The sequence below is a fragment of the Gymnogyps californianus genome, chromosome Z (assembly GCF_018139145.2).
Source record: "Gymnogyps californianus isolate 813 chromosome Z, ASM1813914v2, whole genome shotgun sequence".
Taxonomy (NCBI): Eukaryota; Metazoa; Chordata; class Aves; order Accipitriformes; family Cathartidae; genus Gymnogyps; species Gymnogyps californianus.
The window spans coordinates 16,893,969-16,917,603 of record NC_059500.1 but is presented as its reverse complement, the minus strand read 5'-3'; the positions used below and the strand labels follow the sequence as shown (position 1 = coordinate 16,917,603).

Genomic DNA, 23,635 nt, shown 5'->3' with positions numbered 1-23,635 from the left:
GTTTCATGGCACTGTTCTAAATTATTGTCCTCTTTGCAGTTTACAAACAGAGAAGTGGAGAGAGACAGATTGAATGACTTGCCCAAGGTCACAGTACAAATCATAAGCAAAACAGAATATAAAACTTTTCCAGCTTCTTCATGTGTTTTTGCCACAAATCTGTACCACACCTTTCATTCTGATACTCAGAAAAAAACAAAGGATTTAGGACTGTATCTATATGTTAGATTATTCTTAGCAACACATCCCTACTAACAACTCATCCAGTAGGAAATTAATTTAGGTATAGTATGAAAATATATCTCTCATTTCTTTTGCTGAATCTTTCTTTTCTTTGTGAATTATTTTAGCCTGACTTTCCAGTTGGGACAACAACCACAGGACTCATAAAAATGTGCTTTATCTTTAATTATATCTTAAAATGAATACCAAAATGCTAGTGAATCACACTCTAAAATATACTGGAATATGGTTTCCAAGTCAATCATCTACATTTTTCTGTAACCAGTTGGCAACTTTGATTAGCAGTTCTCTCCTTTCCATATTTTCAAATTTTGTAAGCTCCAGTAGTAGAGTAGTAGCCACTCTCTCATCCTCTTCCAGTGTAGCATTATAAAAAACCTGCAGCTGAAGAAATAAACACGAGCTTAGTTCACATAACTTCACTTGCAGCAAGCAACTGTGTACCTGACAGATACTTTAGACAGAAGCGCACAGAAAGGGGGGAGACAGCAGAGACTAAAAAGGGGATGGGGCAAGCTAACTGATTTACACTAAGGTGGGAAAGCTCCTTGCACATCAGGAATGTGCCCTTTTGCCATCCCTCTAAAAATCCTTTCAAATGCTGCCAATTTCACTAGTCCTGGTGGTACCACACAGTGTCTAGGACTAGTTGGGTAGCAGAATCCTCTTGTGCTGCCTGTTCTACAATCACAGAACAAGAAATCTTTCCCATCAGTCTAATGAGCAGAAGACAAGAGAGGACTGAAGAATAGCAAAGAAATATATGGAGGGAGTGGGAAACGAACAGTAAGGGAAACAAGATAGATGTCAGCACGACAACCAGCAACCTAACATGCCAGCAGCCCAACTTTTGGTACGTTTCCTGTAGACATCATGGCAAAGATGATCTCTACAGACAGATTTTAAAGAGGTAAATGAGACAGCTTTGATAATATTTATTGGCACTCAGTTCCAAACCTGAAGGTTAATTTAAAGGCTGGCACTGGGCTATTGCTTTTGCCATCCCGGGGAGTTAACTCGTCCCTAAAGAACAAAAGGTGAAAAATTTATAGTTCATGAATGTTGAAGAGAGATTTCTTTGATTTTAGGAGCTAAGTCTCTGAATTCCTCTCCTCATGAAGCACCCCTTCTCAGTTACTTGCTGTACGCACGCATCAATCAACAGAAAAAAGGGAAGCAAAATTTTTCTTGTAATGACAGATACTAGCATTTCGGGGCTGGCACAGAAATGTGGATCACATGCAGACAGCACAAAAGCTGAGCTGTTGAGAAAAGAAAATAATATTTTGGGAAGGAATCTGGGGAGACTTGGACTGGAGGTGAAAGGACAAGAAAAGAGTATGAAACAAGAAGTGATAGTTATTAATTTGTCACAGGCACTAATGTGGATTATTGTGGGGAATAAAATAAGATGGCCTACAGCCACCTCCCACAGATTTCCACCCTTCAGCAGGTTTCCCAAAACCCATCCCCTTTTTCCAGATGTACAGCAGCCCAGTTAGAAAGTATTGTTCATGGACTCATCTAGGCTGCCACGCAGTCAAAAGGAAAGAACTGTATCACACGCGTAGGCCATCTGTTCAGCACACAGGCACACAACCTCTTACATTGCAACCCCACAGAGCAGGACAATGTCCATCCCTGCACAAAAGCTCACTTTCATGCCATGCTTAACAACCAACTGCACACACAGACTGCAGGGCTGTGGGTGCATGTTAATACGTTTATTTCTTACATGAGGAAGTATCATTTTTCTCAATGTCTCAACACAGCAACGTTTTACAATACATTCTATGATTTCTTTAAAAAACAAGAGATTTAAAAACCTGTATTTACAAACTGGCAATAAAGTTAACACTAACTGCTTCTCTGATTTACCTCTTGGATCTGTACATCTGTATTCACAAATCTTCCCATGACTTTTAATACATCATGTAATAATTCCTTCCCATACCTGTAAAATTGAGATAAAGGTCCTTCAAACAGCATGTTAGCAAATATACTAAATTTCATCTCATTTGAAAATACTCCCACTATTTAGCTATTATTTACCATGTTGGAAATACCAACTAAGCTGAAGTTTGCAATTGTATACTCTTTTTCCCCTTTTAAAGAAGTATCATTAACATTCAATTTAGATATTTGAGCAGGATGAAACACACTAATTACCCTTCATTTTCATTTCCCAGTAAGATCTGGTATTTCTACTTTGGAAACGTGAATTCTTTGCTTAAAACAGATAATCTTTGTGAGCCCATACAGCCAAACTGAGCTAGAAAGGCTAACTAATAATGATTCTAACTACGTGGGGTTTCTTTTGGTATCTTGAGGATGGCGTATAAATTAACGCCCACACTGTTCTTTTATTTTGAAAATAATGGGTCAGTTTCCCAGCAAATTTCTCATCAGTAAGGAACACAGAAAAGCTCTGTAAGGGAACAAGTTGGTGTGACACAAATCTGCTACAACTTGCCTTTTCTAGTGTTAGCAATAAAGATACACATTTGAATGCTCCCAGATGGCTGGTCTTGGTTATGCTGCAACTAATGGCTCCCAGTGGACTCCTCTGCCACCAAAGGCAGCAGGAATGTACTCTGTCACAGCCCTGCTGCTTTTCACCATTGCCAAGGAGAGAGGGAGTGTTCGAACAGACATCAAAATACTTGCTTTGCTCAAGACAGGTAGCCCAAGCTCACCTGCTGTTCACCTGCATCAGTGCAGGTAGGCTGGAGATGGGTTAGGACTTAAGTCAGGGAATAATACTGTAGTTGGTCCTTGCAGTACTTGTAAACCTGTATGCTCCAATCCCCCATCTCTCCATACTCTCTTTGGAAAAGAGGTTACTATCTTACTCCAGCATTTTATCCCCATGCTTGTGAAATGCTAGTGGATAAACCCACTTCTAAAGTCAGATTTTCCAGGAAATTTAACACTTAAAAGCACTGAAACAGTCATGAACAGGCTAATTTTTAAAGCATTCTGTGTCTGACATGAGCTCTTTGACACTAAGCCCTGATCAGAGTTGAATCCTCTGAAAACCCTGCTCTGCATACTTAAGGAATTGCATCAATCGCTACAAAAAAGCCATCTCTGGAAGGAAAATCTGCACCTGGATTTTACAGCTCAAACATAAAGATGGAGGAAGAAGCCAAAGAGCCACAGAAATAAAGGGAATCCAAAGCTGGTTGGTTACCGTACCTTTCACTTAAAAGTGGCCAATTTTCCGTAACAAACTCCCAGGCTATACGGTGCCCAATATCCTTAGTCACCACATCTAAGATGATGACTGAAGTACAATCAGAAGAAAATAATGTATCACTGAGTCCATATTGCAGGTATCTGTTAGAAAAGAAGATAATAATGGTACCTATCACTTGCTGTTCAACAGTGATGATCTGGAAATATCATCCAGTTTGGGAAAATTCCTGTCTCAACAAATACCAGAATGTGGAAGGTTATACCAAAGTTGGTGTCACTCTGAGCTGTGTATTCAGCTTGGTTTTTGTCCTTACATTGGTGAAATCCCCTGTTCCTACACACTGACTCTCCACTTCCCAGTAAAATGAGGGTGTAGCACATCAGTTGGATAGACGTCTTTTCTTATCAGTGTTACAGAAAGACAACCACTCCTACCACATAACCCTGTGGAAGGGCAAACTGCTCCTCAGTTTCTGGAGACTCACTTTGCTGTGACACAGATGGTGCCTAGAGAGTAAGCCAGCAGCCAGACACTCTGTTGTGCAAAGGGGACCTGTTTATAGGGTCCCCTATAGTAAGACCCAACGACAAGGGTTCTTGGATGCTTTCATGGGGACTAAGGCATAATTTCAGCAGTATTTAAGGAAATACCCGCCAGTGATGTCAGTGGCAGTGAGTGCCTGAAGATCTTGAAAAAGTAAGTAACTATTCGCTTTGTTGCCTCGGTGTATCACCTTGCATGCTGCTACTTTCAAGGAGCACTGTTAAAGAGTTATCTTCTCATAGGGTCTTGCAGGCAGCTGCTTTATGGGTAGAGTAGATGAGCTGGGTTTCTGCCATCTGCATGCCACCACCATGCTTAACAGAATGGACAAAATATACTGGGGGCCAGGAAAAGCCCAGCTTAACGTTCCTCACCCTACAAGACCTTCAAGGTCGCATTTAGAAAAATAGATTGGCTTATCAACTACTAAGGCACAGGGAGGAAGGAGGTCATCACAACTCCCTGAGCTTGTCAGGGACCGGTACGCTAGCCTGTGCCAATGACAAAGTCAATAAAGGACCATAGGTTAGGTGGAAAATCAGCATAGCTGACTGGACATCTCTTCGCAACCCATCTTGCCTTCTTCTCAGGCATATTTGTTCTGTTTTCTCAAATGACTGCCATCACAAGAGCAGGTGGCTGGCAGGAGAAACATCTCTGCTACTTTCAGAGTTTTAGACCCATTGAGTTTATGCCAATTCTTGGCTGATCATTCTTTAGGCCATCACTGGCAAATTTCTGTCCTTCGACGAATCCTTTAGGTAATGTGGACATGACAGATTAGAGAATTTAGCTTCAATATCTTTTTACTGATAAAGCGAAAAGATTTTATACGAATGCCAGTGAAAGATAATAAATTCAGTATTCCAAACTGTGTTCAGGAAGTGTTTGGACAACACTCTTAGATATATGGCTTAACTTTTAGGTTGCCCCACATGGAGTCAGGAGTTAGACTCAATCATCTTCGTGGATCCCTTCCAACTCAGGCTATTCTATGATTCTATGAAGCTGGAAATCTAAAAAATTACTTTTCAGTGTGAGTCTGCACTTCAAATGGTGAACAGCTTGCTAGTAAGTCTGTTTTCATTTTTGCCCTTAACCTGGGTGATTTGGCTTCCACACAGAAGCTAAATAGACTACGACACTTTAGTGTGGAAACAAAATAAGCAGGGGAGAAGGAATATGGGAAAATTATAAAAATCATAAATGGTAGGGAAAAATGTCAAAGCAAATTATGATAATTACTCTTTCTTACAGTGCAGAGAGTAAGGGCAGCCAATGGGTTCCAAGTTAAAAAACAACACAAAACAGATTTGAAACAAACCAAAAGGAAGCATGTTTTCATACAACATGCAATCATATTATGGGATGTGTTGCCATAGTCTGCTATAAAGCCTGAAGGTATAATTTCAGTTCAAAAAGGTCACTAGATATATTGACAGAAGACAGGCACAGTGTTAGACATGACACACTAGTTACCAGCTTGGGAAATCCTCTTCTCAGTGATGACCAGCATCTGGGATGTTACACCAGCACAAGGATTATTTGTGTTTGCCCTGTTTATCATACGTTCTCCGTAAGAAAACTTTTAAGATTTTTCCAGTGATCTCTAAGACATATGCTTCTGGGGCAGGCAAACCTCCATAAGGTTTGCACAGTACAGTATTTGTGTTCTTATGATTTACTTCTGTATACATAAAGATATACTTTGATCAAGGTCACCTGTAAAGTAACCATGACTCTTTGGCACAGCTCATGGCAGAGAGCAGGATGTCTTTATCTTCCTTTGTGGAGTCGGTATGGTTATACATTTCCCATGCAAAATTCCATTCTTTATCACTTCCCATTGCAATACCATAGCAGCAGACCGTTCTTCTAATTAAAAAGGGAATTCTGCAAAGCAAGGTACTGTATTGTTGTAAAGTCAAAACCAGCAGTTAATGCATAACTGAAAACAAATGTTTATTTACAGTTAAAAGATGCACAAGAAAGGAAATATAAAATAGGAATCTAAATAAAGCTAGGAAATTTGATTGCTTTATTCGTTATTTACACATTTAAAAAGCATGCAGTTTAAAGGCAAACCAAAGACATTTTTTAGAACAGTTGGACCAAGCTATTTTGTGTACATACAGTGTCAATGCCACTCTTTCACATCACAGCCTAGGCACGGATCACACCATTAAAGAGTGTACGGCTGCATATAAGCATCATCCCAGACAAGCCTTTTCAAAGTTTCTTCAGTGAATGTATCCAGTAGGAAGAGCCATGTGCAGCACAAATGGAAACAGAAGGGACATTTCTCCATGCAACAGGCAGCCTCCCATTACTCCCACCCCAGGGGCGAGTCCTCAACATGGCGATGAATTTCATAACAGAAACTAAATGCAAATATTATCAGTGTAATACTCCATGTGCCAAGGCTGAACAGAAAATTTCTCCTGTGGCAATGATGTGTCCCTGACATTAAGACATTGTCAACGCTTTCCAGTGATAGCAATGTATTCTACTATGCAGGCTATCTGAAAACAGTTTAAATTAATGGTATTTTGGACTAATTCTCCATAGGAGAATGGGTCCCATTGCTACAAATGAAACATTTAACTTCCCAATGGCATACTGTTAATCTGCTTAGAATTACATAAGACCAAGATTGTAAGCAGTGGTGTAAAATCTATCTTCCATTAGATCAGGAGATAGACTTGGAAAACCAGACAAGTTTCTGGTCACAAAAGCCATTCTTCAGGCCCAAAACTGGAAGCAGCAAATTCAAATTTAAATATAATTTAAGAAAAATTCCTCTGAGTTTCAGTAGACCATCCTAGAGAAAATGGGGATGATACCAGCAGAAAGAGAGACAATATTAGTCAGAAGAAAGGCTGTATGACAGCAATCTTCAAAGCAAAAGGTAGAGACAAGTAAGTTATAAACTCTGGAAACTAAGACAGACCAGTGGGAATGAGGGAGAGAGTTGGGTGTTTTGCATGACAGACATCACTTATTAAGAAGTGAAAATGCAAGATGCAGGGATTTTGATAGTCCTTTTGTGGGTGGGGGATTTCACTGGCATAATAACAGAAAGTGTGGACAGGTCTTATATTTACTGAAAAAAATAGGTTGGATTCATTTACCTGGATACATGCTGGAACATAAGGGATTTGCCACCAAGAATGATGCTTACTGAGACTGAGTGGTTATGTCAAGGTAAAGAATAGTCCTGTGATGAATCCTTTTAGGACAGATCTTATTTGAGTTACAGAGTCTAGTAATTTGTTTAATAATCAGTTCATAACGTTGCAGAAAGAGGCCACAGTAGGGTCATAACAGGGTAAAGCTACTTTGGCTAAAATACAGCTATTTATTTTGCTACTGCCACTGTTCTGATAGTTTCAAGAAAATGCTGGTTACTGACTGTAAAGTTGTTGTGGGTGAAGAGCAAATAGACAAGCTCTGTGTATCATTTGCCTGCAGCTCTGATGTTCAGCGTTCAAGGCAGGCTGTACGGGCAGCCTACTATGGGACAATGTTCTACTGGCTGCTGACATCTATGGTGGCCCTGAAGTGGGTTTATGTTCTGTAGTTCACAGTGGAAGTCCACTGTGGTCCAGAGGGACTGTTGAGCTTGAGGTTATATTAGATGAGGGGTGGGGCTTATTAATCTTTGTATTTTTTCTGGGAGTGGTTGTGTGGTTTGATATTACTGGCCTGCCAGGATTCTCTCGTTTCTGGATCTTAGGGAAGATGCAAAAAGCTGTTGGGAAGAAGGGTGTATTATTTTACATTGTTTTCCTGGAGCCAATGCAGAAGTGACATAGTGATTTCTTAACTTTTGAGGGCAACAGCAGTATATGGTCACCTTTAGTAAACAAGTAAAATATACAGCAACATTGTCCCTTCCCTCTAGACTCATTTCCTTCTTTCAAAAGAAGACAAGCCAGTAACAGCAGCACAGAGAATACATTAATTTAGCTAGCTCCACTTCACTCCTATAAGCAAAAAAGAGTAAAACTGAGAAAGTGGCTGGGAATCACAGCTCTTGGCTTGTTATCTCCACGGAACAGATATAAATGTACCGTATCAAGTCCAGTTAAGTTCTGCCAGGAACTGTTTGGAAATGTTCAGCTGAAAGTTGATCACCTTATCTGAAAGGGAAAAGCATTATTCCTTCCACAGATGTGAGAATCCTACTGGGTTCCACCTGTGGCAGAACAGCTATAGTGTGCTGTTACAAATTTTGCTCCCAGAATGGAGAACGTAAGAGCATCTAAAGGGATCTGCCTGTGAAATATGAGTCAAAAGTTTATTGTGCCCTTTTCCTTTTCTATCCAGCATATGAAAAGCCTCCTCTTTAACTGAACAGGAACTGTGATCTGTCATTTAAAATCTAAGAAGTGTCCTATCATCTCCTATGTTTTTTTTCCTTAAAATATGATCATTTTTTTCACCTAATAAAATTCATAGTTGCATTTTTTTCCACACTTAGAGCCATGTGACGTGTGAGGCTGTAAAGTCCGTTTGAACCTATCTCAGTGCCAGGAAGGACAGCAAAATTAGTCTTCTCCATCTAATTCAAAACCAGATCAGCTAATATATTTCACAGACTTTTCAGCTCTCCAACTCAGATAAGATATGTAGTATTCCACCAGGAAAAAAGATATTTCAAATATTATTAATAGGGGAAGATAGGTGACTATTTTGAAAACAGCCTGAGAATTCAGCATAGCATTGTTGCTTTTAGTGTTAGTGTTAGAATATTAGAATATTCTCTCTGGAACATATCAGAATGTATTTAAGCTATTTAAACTTTTCAGCTTAACTGCAAAGCACAATTTGTTTTTTATGAGGATGATAACTACGAAGCTATGTGAAAAAAAAACAAACATAAAAGTACAAGTTCAGTTTACTTAGCCAACTACATGTATCAACAGAGATACAAGTAACAACAAAATATTTTTTACAACTACAACAAATAAAAATAATAATAAACTTTAAATATTCACTCACCGGTGCCAATACTATTTGACTATTGCATAGAAAAACATCAAAAGAAAGAGGGAGGAAAAGAGAATAGGAATTTCAATACATCATAAATTTTCTTTAACAATGCAATACCTGAATACAGAAGGTCTGATCCTGGTACAGCCCAGACTCCATCCTCACAGACCAGAAACCTGACCACTAGGCTCCAATATCACCATAAGAACTGACAGCTGCTCCCAGCACCTCTTTACATGAATACAGAACATGCAAGGCAATTTGATGGGCTCACCATGGGCAGATGCCTGTATCATACAAACATCGTTTCACTCAGTATTGCTAAGAGAAGCTTAGAAACTGAGTTGGTATACATGATAACCCTAAGGCTGTACTGCAGCAAAGGGACTGGACAATATGGGATATTAGCCCTAATCTGAGGTTCACCTGTTATGTGGCTAAACAGATTTTGGTCTTCACAGCAAAAATCTGCATCCTCCAGCCTGTAAAGTCTATGTAAAAAGCAATAATTATGAAATCATCATTAAGTTGGGATTTGGGAAAGAGGAGGGGGTTGGGGGAGCACAGTTAGGCTTAAGTTCTGTCATTCTGTAGAGAAAGAAGAGCCGTATACAGGAGCATTTCTCATTCTGCCTCCCCCATGTAAGAGCCCTTTAACTTTCCACCTCTAAGAGCATGCACACCTCTAAGAGCACATTATCATTCTTACTTGTACTCAGGGTTGTCCATCCACTTAGCATACAGTTCAGATGACAGGTTCAAACAGTCTTGGAGGCCCAGCCAGCATGCTGTTGCAAAAAGTTTTTCCAAATATGCTCTTGAAGGGAAGCCAAAATAGCAAGAATAAAAGATATGTATTCCACATTTGGAGTACTTGAACTGTGCTTGACCAGCACAGTTTCAGCACATGATGCCGTTAACCCAGGAGAACCTCTACTAGAAACAGTTGACGTTTAATAAAAAAAAAAAATTAAACTACCAATAATGGGTTCCTGACATTAATATTCATGGACATTAGTGAGGCTACCAATGTACTATAATTTTTCTTAGTTTTTTGTGTAGTTTATATCCCTCTTGGTAGTTTTAAGAGACTAGCTGCATCTAGTCCAAATCACTCTGACATTCAAGACTGTGGCTACAGTGGCCTTGCAAAATGAAGTATTTGAAAGTTCTAGGGATTGATCCATAAATCACATCTGAAGTTCATTGCTGTCAATTTTTCCCCAACTAGCAGCAGCCTGTTGAGCCTGTTCTCCAATAAACAAAAGCTACCACTCAGATCATTAAACTATCATCTTTTATGTTCACTAAATACACTGAAAATATCCCAAACTATCCTGATACTGCAGTTTCATTGGAGGTGTCATCGTAAGTAATACACTTATAGGACAGTAAAAATAACAATTCAGTTACAGCAAAAATGCTCTAATTAATTTGAATGTATCTTGCATTTAAATTTACAGAGGCAAACTGCAGTGTATCAGATCCAATCACATCAGAACAAACCTTTGAGAAAAGCAGAATACTTACTGAGCAAAATAGTCACCTTCCAAAGCATCAACATTTTGATGAATAAAACCTGCATAATAATGGTATATTGGCAACATTCTCTTTAAAAGGTATTTCTTTTAAAAGAAGGGAAAGAAAAATTACTTTAATTTAGATGCAAGTTTTTATTTTACTATATTTTTCCTTACTTACTCAGATATATTCTAAATATTTACCACTGTTAATTTCTTGACAACACAGCACATTAAAATAAAGTATATAAATCGGGTCCAAAATTCAATACACCTGTACATCCATTCAAACTGGGAAGTTACCATTTCACATCACTAGGACCTTTGAACTCATTATGAAAGAAAACAAATGCTCATTCTCAGAGAAAAAGACAGAAAAAGAACTTCTCAATAGAAAATACTTTGTTCTTCTCACATATTTTAAACATACCTTTACTTTTAGAACTTAAGAGAACTACTATTGTGGGATTGTACTTTAAACAACAGTGAAATCTTCTTCAAATAGAAGTCAAGGAAATAAATAAGACAGTATCATCTCAGGTAGCTCAAACAAGGGAGAGCATCATCTCATTTAGTATCTAAACCCAATTCCTTCTTTCTCTCCATGAAGATGAACTGGAAGGCAGTACAAACCATAGAGCACATACGTACTATATGCCCTTTATACATAGCAGTGTTACTCCCGTTACTTACTACTGACTATTTACTACTGATTGATAGCTGTTTTTTCCAGATCCTCAGTTTTACAAAAACCTAGGATCAAGCTTAATATAAAGAATGTGAATATATTTCTGCTTTACAATAAGAATTGCTCAAGATTCAATGATATTTATCATTGACTAATATATACAAATAAGTACCTCCTCCTATTTAAAAAAAAAGTTGACAAATCATGCAAAGTGAATGACAAGAACTATGACCCATTATAGTCATCATTACATTCTTGAGAATTTAAAAAGCATTCATTTTAGTCTGATTTATTTAAATGGCCTAGTATCTTTGCTAACTAACAAAAAAGGTGATACCTTTAAAAGTGGATATACTTCATAGTTCTTCAGGGTACTTTCCAAATTCTCGGGTACCAGGTTTAACAATACCATATTCCATATGAAGAGTTCATCTTCTCTGGCAAGGTACTTCGTTAGTTCAAGTGCTGTTTCAATCTGAATGTATCCAAACCTATTTGAAAATAAAAAAACTCATATTTGAACATACCTATTCATATTAATTACCTACCACGCATATCTGTTTATTTATGAAACTGACAATAAAACATCAGGATACTGTGTGGAGAGTGACCTAGAAAAGACATTGGGAAAAAAAAAAGAATATAAAACAATGGTGCTTTTAAGAGCTGAACTCTCAAAACATTTATTACAGAGCACAGTGCCACTATCAAAGTAATAGGACAATCATGGCAGTAAGCATGGCAGTATGCAAACTGTATTCTGCTTGTGTCTGCACAATATAGTATAGGCACTTTTACAGCATGTGTCAGTCTCACTAGAACAAAAAGAAGGAAAAGAAACTGTTTTGAGTTATAATACATTTGTATTTTTATTGCTAAACAACATTTTCATTACAGGTTCTTTTGTGGAATATACATTATTGTAAAAATCAAACAATTTAATTCACATGCACACTATTCGTGAAATTAGCAACTTCAGCATGGCATTTCTGTGCCTCAGTGTGGAATTAGCATGGAATTAATTTTTTCCCAGTAAAATTCCAATTCAAGCCCCTCTCCTCCAGAACAGAAACATTTCTAGTGTACTTACCTAAGAGTACAGTTCTATACTTCACAGTTACATTCCTCATTAAATACTAGTTTTGAGCTCTCTTACGAGAAAGGACATTTGTATGAGAGGAGGAATGGGAATTTTTACTTCCTCCTCTCAGAGCTACCCCCACAGGCTCTGAGGGGGGGCAGTATGCTTTGGCCACCTCCTCCCTGAGCTCCCACATCACAGGTGTCCGATGCTTTCGGGATCTCTGGTACGTTTGAGGCACAGACATATTTATTGCTTCTTCAGCTCCCTACAGTACTGCTGATCTCTCCAGCACCACAGACATGAACAACCGAGTCATCCATCAGCAAGAGAAATGAAAGAGGTATTAAGAGTGATGCAGGAGAGCATAGCTGAGATAGCTCAGAATAAATTAAGGAAAATTCAGAATGCTCATTCAGAATCTTTTTTCTGTTACAGCAAATATAGGTTAGTCCCTAAAAAACTCATGATAGTGCCATTATTTAAAATATTTCCTAAGAGTTGGAACAAAAGTTAAAAGAAATTTTGAAAGAAATCACTCAGCACTGACAGAAGAATGGATTAAATACTTAACTCCCCCACCATTTTGTCAAAACGACACACATATGGGTAGGAGTGAACAAAGCAGAAGTAGCAATGTTGAATGCAATCATGTAGTTTAATCATTTTCTATGACATATTTCAAACATACTCACTGTGTCAATGCAAAAACATCATCTATCAGCTGGAACCTGCTGACAGCGGGAATAGCCTGCAGAAAGCATTGATGTGGTGTTAATAGATATAAACATGTCATTAAGAGTTTAAAAAAGCTTCACTATGTTTCAAAAGGATAAGACAAGTCCCTAACACTTTTTCTAAGCCAAAATCTTCTACAAAACACCATAAAATGGATCCTGCATTTTAAGCTGAAATTATGTACGTGCTTGTAGGGATGTTTATATATAAAAATATATAAATATATAGCTACATAATATATTTATATATATAAATATACAGCTACAGTACATTAAGCACGGAATTTCAAGACCCTTCTTATTTGCATGCTGTAATGAAAATTAAAATACGGAAATGCTACATTTCCTAAAAATATCCTAGCTATATAATTTTGGTACATTTTTTCCTTTTGAGGCTTCAGTTCAGAATATGTACTCAGATTAGTCCAGAGTAGAGTGTCTGGCACTATCACGAATTAAATGACCAAGGCAGAGCCATGGGTGAACCCCTGCCTACAGCTTGTGCTCTCACAAGGACTGCTGGTCCCTCCTCGTCTCTTCCCTGCTTCCATGCCCCTTTGGCTTGGCCACTGCTTGAGCGAACGTTCCCACTGACCAGTGCCAAAAACGGCCCCAAGTCAGCACACACCTAATTTCCTGCTGACATAGATTTGCTGTGAAAGAAAAAAGCCTAGAAGAAAGGAAGCCAGCATGCCGTAGAAAGGTTTAACCACACCACGTGCTCTGATCGGCCTCGTGTCCAGACCTTCTGGAGAAGTCATCTGACTGCCCTGATTACTATTAAGCTGAAAGCTTAAACTTTCTCACCATTGTTACCAAAACCAATGAGCAGACATTACTACTGGAGTCTCTGGCTCACTCTAGGGTTAGGCAACATTAAATACTATGCAACCCCATATACAGCCACAGGCATAGGCTGTTCTGTACCGCTTTCCCCTTCAGCCCAAGCTGTGGCAAGTCAGAGGTGGAATGAAATCTACTCTGAGTTATAGTGTCTATAGAGGACTGAAAGAGCCCAAGTAGAACTGATTGGAACTTCTCAGAAAAATATCCACCAAAAAAAACCCCAAAACCCAAGTTAGATGATTTTTTTTGAAATTTGACTGGCAGAAATACTGTGGTTTGAGTAAATGTGGAAATAAAAAGCTTTCTCCCAGCTTTCCTTCTCCGTGGTTACCTAACAGCAGATAACACATCCATACCGATAACTCTTTGAGCCAAATTTAAGAGACTGGGAGAACCACAAGCTGTTAAGACAACTTTGAAGACAGAATGCCATCTCATGTAAAGTTATTTTTCACGCTTATATGAAACTATTTGGGCCTGTTCCTCTTCCACTATGGAAGGCTGCCAGTGACTTTAGTGGTGCAACGGTGGATCATTTCTTCTTATGATGTGATACGTGAGTTTCTCATTATTCCAGGTTTTCATCAATGTGATTAGTGGTAAGAACTGCAAGAAGAAATACATGGAAAGAATCTGTTTATAAGCTTGAGAAAACAAACATGATCTTACCTTTGGGTCATTTTCAAGCAAGCGTGCTAATCTTTTTAAGTTTAATTGATCATAGTTCACTCTGTAGTATCCACTTAAATTTACATTTAGCAGGATCCAGTCATATTCTGACTCCGATACTTGCATTTCAGGAAACACTTCTGTAAAGTGCCATTAAAATGTATCATTTTATTTTCTGCACACTGCTAAATTCTCTTGCATTTATAAACACTGGACTCAGTGCTCCTCTGAGACCTGAGACATAAGTTTCAGGTTGGACTCAAAGAGAATCCCTCAAAACCTCAGTGCATTTGTGATCTCTGCTCTGCACAGCAGAAGAACTTCAACAAGCAACTGACCCCTCAGGTACTGAGCACCTTGAGATGACAAAGGGGAGGCTGAAGACCCACTTTGCTCCTACCCTTTAGCTCATAGGCAGCTGGGAGCGTTCAGAAAGGTTACCCAAGAATAAACAGTCTGGATGAGGATCAATACCCTCACATGCCTGTTGCAGGGCACGCATTCCCAGCACACCTCCTGCTCACAGTGCTGCTCCAAGTCACATCGCTCAGTACCTTACAGAAGAACTGACCACCTACCACTATTCACAGAAATGGAGATCAAGGAAAGCAAAACAGCTAAGTTTATGCAAGAGACAAGTAATCGAAAAAATTTATTTTAAATAAAATAGTCCTGTAGTCCTTTTGAGTCACATGACTCACTAAAGGCCTCCTTCTGCAGTCCCGTTTCATCTCGCTACTACCTACTTCATGTGTGCTTGTCTGATTACTTGCTCCTGATAGCCTACAGTACATCTGAAGGAGCCAGTGCAGCCTTGAAGGCTCTAAGCTGCCTCCTCAGAAGAGGATTCAAATGCTGCTTAAACTGGCTACGATCATCCTGATGTAAGAAGGCAAACTTTCTTAAGACAATAAATATTGGTGAGTAGTCTAGACCCAGCACTGCTTTACTCTGAACAGAAGACTGAGACTTCAATGTATTTTGACAGAGCAAGTACTACAGGATTTGTTCTCAGTCATCTTCACAAGTTAAATGAGATGGAAAAGTGGCACATGACAGATACTGGCTTAACCATTCACAAACAGCGTGGGTGGCTAGAATATGGTACTAGCAGTACTTCCCCTATAATGGCATATTGGTTCAATGCTCTGCTAATCATCAGGAGCACTTTTAGATCCAGCTAAAATAGCAAAACTATGCTCCTCCACTCCCCAGGCTGAGTGAAACATGTTCTATCATAACAGCACCATCCTCCTAGTGTGTCTTTTTTTGCTGTGCAGACGTCTCACTCACGGACAGTGACCAACACAATTATATGGACAGAAGCTAAGTATGTAGACATTGTCTGAGGAGCCCTAAACCAACAGGACAGGCTTTTAACACTGTACAGTGCAGCGCTGAATGAACACACTTGGCTGCTGGTAGCAGCCCAGCTTGGAGCTTGGAGTTTTATTCAACCTGTTTATAAGTGACATAAATTAGCTCCTGCAGCACTCTTTGCAGCAAAAATACACATACGCAAAATCAGTTTTGAGATGTTTCCTCTTTATGTATTGTTATGCCACTGCAGCAACTATTCCAAAATTCAAGTTAAAACTGTACTTTGTACCAAATCCTTCATTTTCATTTACCAAAACCATTCTGATGAATACCTCTGAATGACAGCATAACAGTTCTCCACCAGATGCCATTTCAATCTCACAAAAACAAAATGGTAACTGAATTTTAAAATTATCCTTAACATTTCTACCTTTGTAAGACACCATTTGGTTTATTTATGCATCAAAAAGTCAAAAAGAAAATTATTATTTTTTTAATCTTAAAATGTAAATGCAAGTTCCTTGACTGAATAGTGTCTGGTAAGTTCGATACATGGCTTTCAAATACAAGTGGAATGTGTTTTAAAGACTGAATTTCTATTTTATCATAGTCCCTTCAGGCAGATGCAACATGATGGCGTTTTTTAATAACTTCTGTAGCTCTTAAGTCACATGACAGGTGAGGAAACGGAATTGGTATTAGTTCAATAATACAAACTTAGCGCATGATATTAGTCCTTCCAAACAAGTGCTGCCTAACAATTCTTTTCCACAAATCTTCTAATTTTTCACCTTAGCAATCACTGGTTTATTTAACTTTAAAGCATTCAGAGGAATAAACACCCACAGTTTGCTTATTTACTTGTCCATATACTGTGAAATGATCACTCAAGCTATCTTATTGCCTGAAAAAGAGGGAAAGTAGCTTTTAATCACTGCAAACAGAGGGTGGAGAGCTGCAATATGCATACAGTATATTGTAGTTTTCCTCTTAAGCATACCACAAACACATCAGTCTCTGCATCTCCTTGTAACTGATTCAAAACCTGATGGAGTTCAGGGCTGACTTGCCAAAGAAAAATTTTTACCTCATTCTAATGATCACATTTCTTCTTTCTCAAAAAAATATAGCTGTTTATTGGAAAGCACGGAGATGAGAAAGAACTGAATTTTGTATTTGATTGGAGATGCCCATAAATTCACTTTTCTATTATAAGCCTTTAAAACTTAAAAAAAATCCTACTCTTTTGAGTATTTTTGCATTTAATTTGCATAAACAAATTAAACTAAACGGTGTTGAAAATATTAATTTTCTGTTTTTACAGATATCCATGTGTGACAATGTTGGGTTATTTCACACAGCTGGTTTTAATTTTTTCAGTCTTGTATCTACTACTTGAGCTGATCATTTTCTGATATATCACAGCTGTCATTAACATCAATGGGATCTGCTGGGGTAAGAATAATACAGAAGCATGAGGAGCTAAGAGTTTGGATTTGTGTACAAAATGACAAAATCAGAATTATTGTGGAAATCTCTACTCATAATATGCGTTCTACCATACTGTTAAAAACATACACTGAAACTTGATGCAACATAGAAAAAACCAATATATTAACCTATTTGAAAATCTATTGCTATTGTAACACAAAATTAGCACAACAGATAAACATAGACATTTCTGTAATAAAGTTTTATCTCCTTCTTCAATTCGAATATATCCTCTGTTTAGAAGAGTTAGGTGTGGTTTTATCAGCTTGGTTTTAGCATGTGTGAACAAATACACTACTTACTGCTTCTTTTATCTAGCCACATTAAGGGTTGTGATGATCCATTTCTCATCCACGAAATAGGAATAATCCATGTGTGACTTAACAAAAACAAAAGAGATAATATAATTAATTCTTATGCTTAAAAAAACCCTCTCAGCTGATGCTAAACTAGATTGCAGATGAGTTCTTTCTTACAAGAATCTCCATCTACCTTCTCTCCTCCCTGATGCACAAAACCTCATCAGATGGTGGTACTTATGCTGGATCAGCACTTAGGTTCATCAAAGATAAGGGAGTTTTAGAACGGCTTTAAATAGGCACCCATATCTAGGATATTGTTCGATGCTAGGTGTTTGAATACCACTGTATCTCTGTGCTCTGGCTTTCCTTCAGGCAACAATTTTATTCTCCTCCCTTATTACACTTCACCCTATTTCTGGAGAACCCTTTTCAGAAGGGTATCTACTAAAAAAGGCCTCAGGCAAGCAATACAACTGTAATTCTGACAACTGTAATTTCCTTTCTGAGGGAATGTAAAACTCCTGGCGAAAACAGATGAAAGTTTCAAAACTCTGAAAAATTCTGTAATACATGTCCTGGATTTTCTTACATTCACATGGTATTGCCTCTTGCTAACTACAGTAAAGGACTTAACATTTGTAGCTAGGAACTCCTTATCTGAGCTAACCAAAAACGCTGAATGGACTAATGCTCTGCAATTCCTGGAGCCTGGGAGCAAAGGAAACTCTGTGGTTCTCATCAAAATTTGTTTTGGCTGTTTGTATGACCAGCAGTAGCAGCCAGGGAAAAACTGCTTTGGGTTTTGCTCTCCTTTATACTTTTTCCTCGTGTGAGAACTCATCTCGTGGGCCCTGTCCATGCATCCCAACACTCATGACAACTGCTGAATTTCATGAAAGTTCAAACTCTAGCCATGAGTTTCCAAAGTGGGTGACTAAAGGCAGCTCCTTCTGTCACCATTTTTAGGCACCTAAATAAGCAGCACAGCTTTCAAAAGCACCGGGCACTTGGCAATGCTTACTGACAGGAACTTTAGAGCTGCATGTCAGGTACTCGGCACTTTCTGACAAAAGGGTCATTTATGTAAGTACTGAAATGCAACCCCTTTATCCTTGCCAAGCAGAAGAGACTCCGAATATGTGCACTGGAAAGAAGCTACAGCATGGTTCATCCAGGTCCCCAGTCCGTACAACTCAGGGATGAGGAAAGAAGAGAATGCCAGGCAAAACCCCTGCCCTGCAACCTATTCATGGCCTGTGTCTGTCCTTACAAAGCCATTCTGTGGCTGGAAGTCACTACTCCAGAGGAAAGCAACCTTTTGGCAAAACAAGCAGCTTGCAGAACTATTACAAACTCAAGTCTCAAACAGATTTTACTTGACAGCTCGTGACAAGAAAAAACATAAAGTTAAAAAATCAGATGGTCAAAACATAATGTCCTAACTGAAGTTTCCTGCAAAAAAGTGAGTATAAACATACAATAAAAACACAAGCTAAACATACTTGTAAGCATCAGTACTGTTTGCATTCTTTTTATTAAGAAATTGTTCCTGACTGATTGTGCCAGTGGTTAGATTTAATGTTAAAACTGGAAACCCATTTTGGCATGTCCAGGAATCCATTATTTGTTTTACAGATGCTGGCAACTGAACTTCATCCTGTGCATCTACAACCTGCAAGAGAAACAGGAATTAGAAATATTTACGATAAACAGGTACTTACTGATAGTGCTTCAGCAACTCTCTAGGGGTTGTTCTAACACATAGAGAAAATACAACTGCTTAGCAGTTTGCTGGTCTTGGATTCATGCAAAAAATCAATGTAACAAAGTCCAAAGGACATTATTGACATTATAATAAAGACAGCATAAGCCTTTTTAGGAATTATGAAATACTGAGATGACATTTTTCATTCTTATAACCTGACTGCTAACCTTTCTCTTCTTAGTGTTAATATAGTTACATGCCTGTATGGCTGTGACAGACTTGATTTGTTAATGTGCTGGTTTTGGCTGGGATTGAGTTAATTTTCTTCATAGTAGCTAGTACGGGCTACGTTTTGGATTTGTGCTGGAAACAGTGTTGATAATACAGGGATGTTTTCGTTATTGCTGAGCAGTGCTTACACAGAGTCAAGGCCTTTTCTGCCTCTCACACGACCCCACCAGCGAGGAGACTGGGGGTGCACAAGAAGTTGGGAGGGGACACAGCTGGGACAGCTGACCCCAACTGACCAAAGGGGTATTCCAGACCATATGATGTCATGCTCAGCATATACAGCTGGGGGAAGAAGAAGGAAGGGGGGGACGTTCAGAGTTACAGTGTTTGTCTTCCCAAGTAACCATTACGCGTGATGGAGCCCAGCTTTCCTGGAGGCAGCTGAACACCTGCCTGCCGATGGGAAGTAGTAAATTAATTCCCAATTTTGCTTTGCTTGTGTGTGCAGCTTTTGCTTTCCCTATTAAACTGTTTTTATCTCAACCCACGAGTTTTCTCACTTTTACTCTTCTGATTCTCTCCCCCATCCCACGAGGGGGGAGTGAGCGAGCGGCTGTGTGGTGCTTAGTTGCCGGCTGGGATTAAACCACATTAATTTCACTCAAATAAAGCTGCTGTAACACAAAGATTTTTAAGTGACTGCCTGAGGAACAAACTGAATACTAAAGACAAATTGAAAAAGATACTAAGCTAGAGTCCCAACTAGCGTGAATTGGTACAGTCCCTCTTGGCTTAAAAGATGTGACAGCCTTGCATATCTGAAATTGTGGCACTCTCGTTCTTAACCTAAGACTGAGTCTGCAACACAATGGAAGCCTTCTTTAGAGGAACAGGAAAGTGGAATTTAAAAAAAATAAACCCATTATTAGCACCTGTTTTCTTATTCAGATTTCTGCCAAAACCAGCAAAGGATGAAACACCGAGCTACTGCTCTGTGTATAGAATTTGCTGGATCTGTGGCATATTAGCATCTTTGATCATCAAGGCCAGAGCATCACACACTCTGATCTGGCAAAACTTAAGCTCCAGAAGAATAGGCTATGCAATTTCATGTAGGCTTAGGCAATCTCCATGAAACTCAAAACTCCACCTGGCCCTGATTTCCCATCTCATCTCTCTACTCCTTGTACTTAGCTCCACTGATCTCAGGTGCAGTAAAGCAGCCAGATAAACACTTGTGAAGACATTAGCTGAAAGAGCCAGCAAAGCAAATTTTTTGTGAGAGAAAGACTGCACTAGGGATAGCCAAATTCCAGTGCAGTCTTCTACAAATACTATGTGCCCTAAATTTGGACTGTGGCAAACACCAGAGCAAGAATACTAGAGATAAAATGAGTACCATCTGTATGTAGGTCCAGAGATCATCTTGGTTAGCATTTGAGAAGGAAAATTCTTGCAGATATGACTGTACGGAAACAAACGGAAGCATCAGGATTCATGAGGGTTCAATGAAAAACATCCACAAGGCAAACAGCAATTTGTACAACTGTCATTTTCAAACTTATAAATCAAGATGAAGCCGTTCGTTAGTTTTTCAAACTTACAGTAAGTGCTCTGATAAACAACTTCTCAGTCAGGAAACCAGAAAGCATCCAGGTAATAGAAGCCCCCTGGAGTACAAAAAAAAGCTATGAGAAAACATGAGTTATTATTGCAATTATTATTATTGCAGTATTTTTTCAAACTCTATTCCAGAGAAGTTAGGCTACTCCTACGCTTCATATTTCAGAGGTTAAAAATGTTTTCACCATTTCTTTCATAGCCAAATAGATTTGCAACATCCAATAAATTTGTGTGTGCAGCAGAAACAAATTTTGAATGACAAAACAATCTACAAAAAGCACTGTAATTCAACAGTTCCTCTCAAACCTACTTTGTACCATTAGTGTAGAACATACAAGAAACAGGAAGAATTTTATATTTTTTAACCTTATTGTACGTGATGCTGTCAAACAGAGACATTAAAGAAAATGATCCTTTGATCTTGTCTTCACTCTCTGACAGTGATCGAACTCCTATTTCATTGTCTTCCCTTAAGACGGGTTGTACAATACGATCATAAAAGATTTTATCCTGCAAGAAAAAGACAAATCTAAGTGAGCTGAACAGAAAATACTTATTCTCAGGAGAGAATGTAGATTATGGGATTAGCCCTAATAGAAATAGTCTGTCAATAAACAAGGAATGATCCTTTCCCCCACACCAACTTTCCCTTGAAGCAAAAGGGACTACATACCCGATCCTAACATTTTACACATGCAACATTAGTAATCAGTGAAAATTTTAGATCTGAGAAGACTGTAGCTGACTACAGCCGACTAGCTGACAATTACAGTGTAATCCTCAGGGAAAAATAAGCCAACCACACTAAACAGCAAATGAACAAATACTGAAAACTGACAAAGTGTATCTCGTTTACATCTGTATGTCATTAATATGGCAGCATTTTCCTCCTAAATTCTCTGTTTCTCCTGCTGCAACCCTGAGCAATAACCTAAAAACTAAGCTACTGAGGGTAGCAAGGCTTAACTATGCGGCATTTCTGCTGTCACTTAGTGAGAAATATGGAGGGAAAATGGCTCCTTTGGTGTAAATCAGTGAAGTTCTCTTTTTGTCAAATGAGGATTCAGTTTCCCCCAGCTGAGTATCTGTCCTAAGACAGGATGGAAAACGACACAACTACAAAGGTAAAGAAAAAAACCTAAATTTGTAAAACACTGCAGGCCACTTCGAGCACTTCTGCTTCTCAAGGAGAAGAACACAGGCTTCCAATTAATGGGATCAAATTTGTTGGCCAATTTTTCTCCTTCTAAACAGCCAGTAAATTTAATTTTCAGGGTTCAGTTTGTAATTGGGTGGTAATCAGTGGCACAAAGTCTAGTTGGAAGCCAATAACTAGCAGTGTACCCCAGGGACAAATATTGGGCCCAGCCCTGTTCAACATCTTCATTAATGATCTGGATGATGGGGCAGGGTGTACCTTCAGCAAGTTTGCAGATGACACAAAACTGGGAGGAGTGACTGATACACCAGAGTTGTGCTGCCATCCCAAGGGACCTGGAGAGGCTGGAGAAATGGGCTGACAGGAACCTCATGAAGTTCAACAAGGGGAAGCGTAAAGTCCTGCAGCCGGGGAGGAACAACCCCACGCACCAGTACATGCTGGGTGCCACCCAGCTGGAAAGAAGCTTTGTGAAAAAAGCTTTGAACATGAGCCAGCAATGTGTCCTTGCAGCAAAGAAGGCTAATGGTATCCTGGGCTGAATTACGAGACGTGTTGCCAGCAGGTCGAGGGAGGTGATCCTTCCCCCCTCTACTCAGCATTGGTGAGGACAAACCTGGAGTGCTGGGTCCAGTGCTGGGCTCCCCAGCAGAGGAAAGATATAGAGTTACTGGAGAGAGTCCAGCAAAGGCCACAAAGATGATGAAGGGACTGGAGCATTTCTCCTATGAGGAAATGCTGAGAGAGCTGGGACTGTTCAGCCTGCAGAAGAGAGGGCTCAGGGGGATCTCATCAAGGTATGTAAATACCTGAAGGGAGGGTGCAAGGAGGACAGAGCCAGGCTCTTTTCAGTGGTGCCCAGTGACAGGACCAGAGGCAATGGGCACGAACTGAAACACAGGAGGTTCCCTCTGAACATCAGGAAACACTTTTTCACTTTGAGGGTGACCAAGCACTGGCACGAGGTTGCCCAGGAAGGTGGCGGACTCTCCATCCCTGGAGATATTCAAAAGCCATCTGGACACAGTCCTGGGCAACTGGCTCTAGGTGGCCCTGCTTGAGCAGGGGGTTCAACCAGATGACCTCCAGAGGTCCCTTCTAACCTCAATCATTCTGTGATTCTGTGAATGTGTACGGCCCACAAAACTGCACAAGAAAGCCCTGTATTCTCACACCTGTGTAATTTACTCTGGATTTCCAAGGCACATCACATAAGTGTAATTTATGAAATGGAATTACTGCCCAGTATTAAAATTTACTCTATGGACACAAATAAAATGGCA

At 39.2% G+C, this 23,635-nt stretch overlaps 1 protein-coding gene across 1 annotated transcript in view; it reads right to left on the bottom strand.

The window, feature by feature from the left end:
* Positions 1 to 435: 435 nt before the first annotated feature.
* LVRN (laeverin) overlaps positions 436 to 23,635 on the bottom strand; it is a 40,099-nt gene continuing 16,899 nt past the window's right edge. Inside the window, exons 7-20 of the mRNA XM_050913387.1 lie at positions 21,560 to 21,703; positions 21,175 to 21,240; positions 20,970 to 21,035; positions 19,137 to 19,306; positions 17,635 to 17,711; positions 14,522 to 14,661; positions 12,965 to 13,020; positions 11,526 to 11,679; positions 10,511 to 10,605; positions 9,690 to 9,797; positions 5,708 to 5,878; positions 3,442 to 3,582; positions 2,122 to 2,197; positions 436 to 627 (exon numbers count right to left, since the gene is read on the bottom strand). Coding sequence (XP_050769344.1) covers positions 481 to 627; positions 2,122 to 2,197; positions 3,442 to 3,582; positions 5,708 to 5,878; positions 9,690 to 9,797; positions 10,511 to 10,605; positions 11,526 to 11,679; positions 12,965 to 13,020; positions 14,522 to 14,661; positions 17,635 to 17,711; positions 19,137 to 19,306; positions 20,970 to 21,035; positions 21,175 to 21,240; positions 21,560 to 21,703 — 1,611 coding nt within the window. The 3' untranslated portion in view covers positions 436 to 480. The remainder of the gene's footprint in view (positions 628 to 2,121; positions 2,198 to 3,441; positions 3,583 to 5,707; positions 5,879 to 9,689; positions 9,798 to 10,510; positions 10,606 to 11,525; positions 11,680 to 12,964; positions 13,021 to 14,521; positions 14,662 to 17,634; positions 17,712 to 19,136; positions 19,307 to 20,969; positions 21,036 to 21,174; positions 21,241 to 21,559; positions 21,704 to 23,635) is intronic.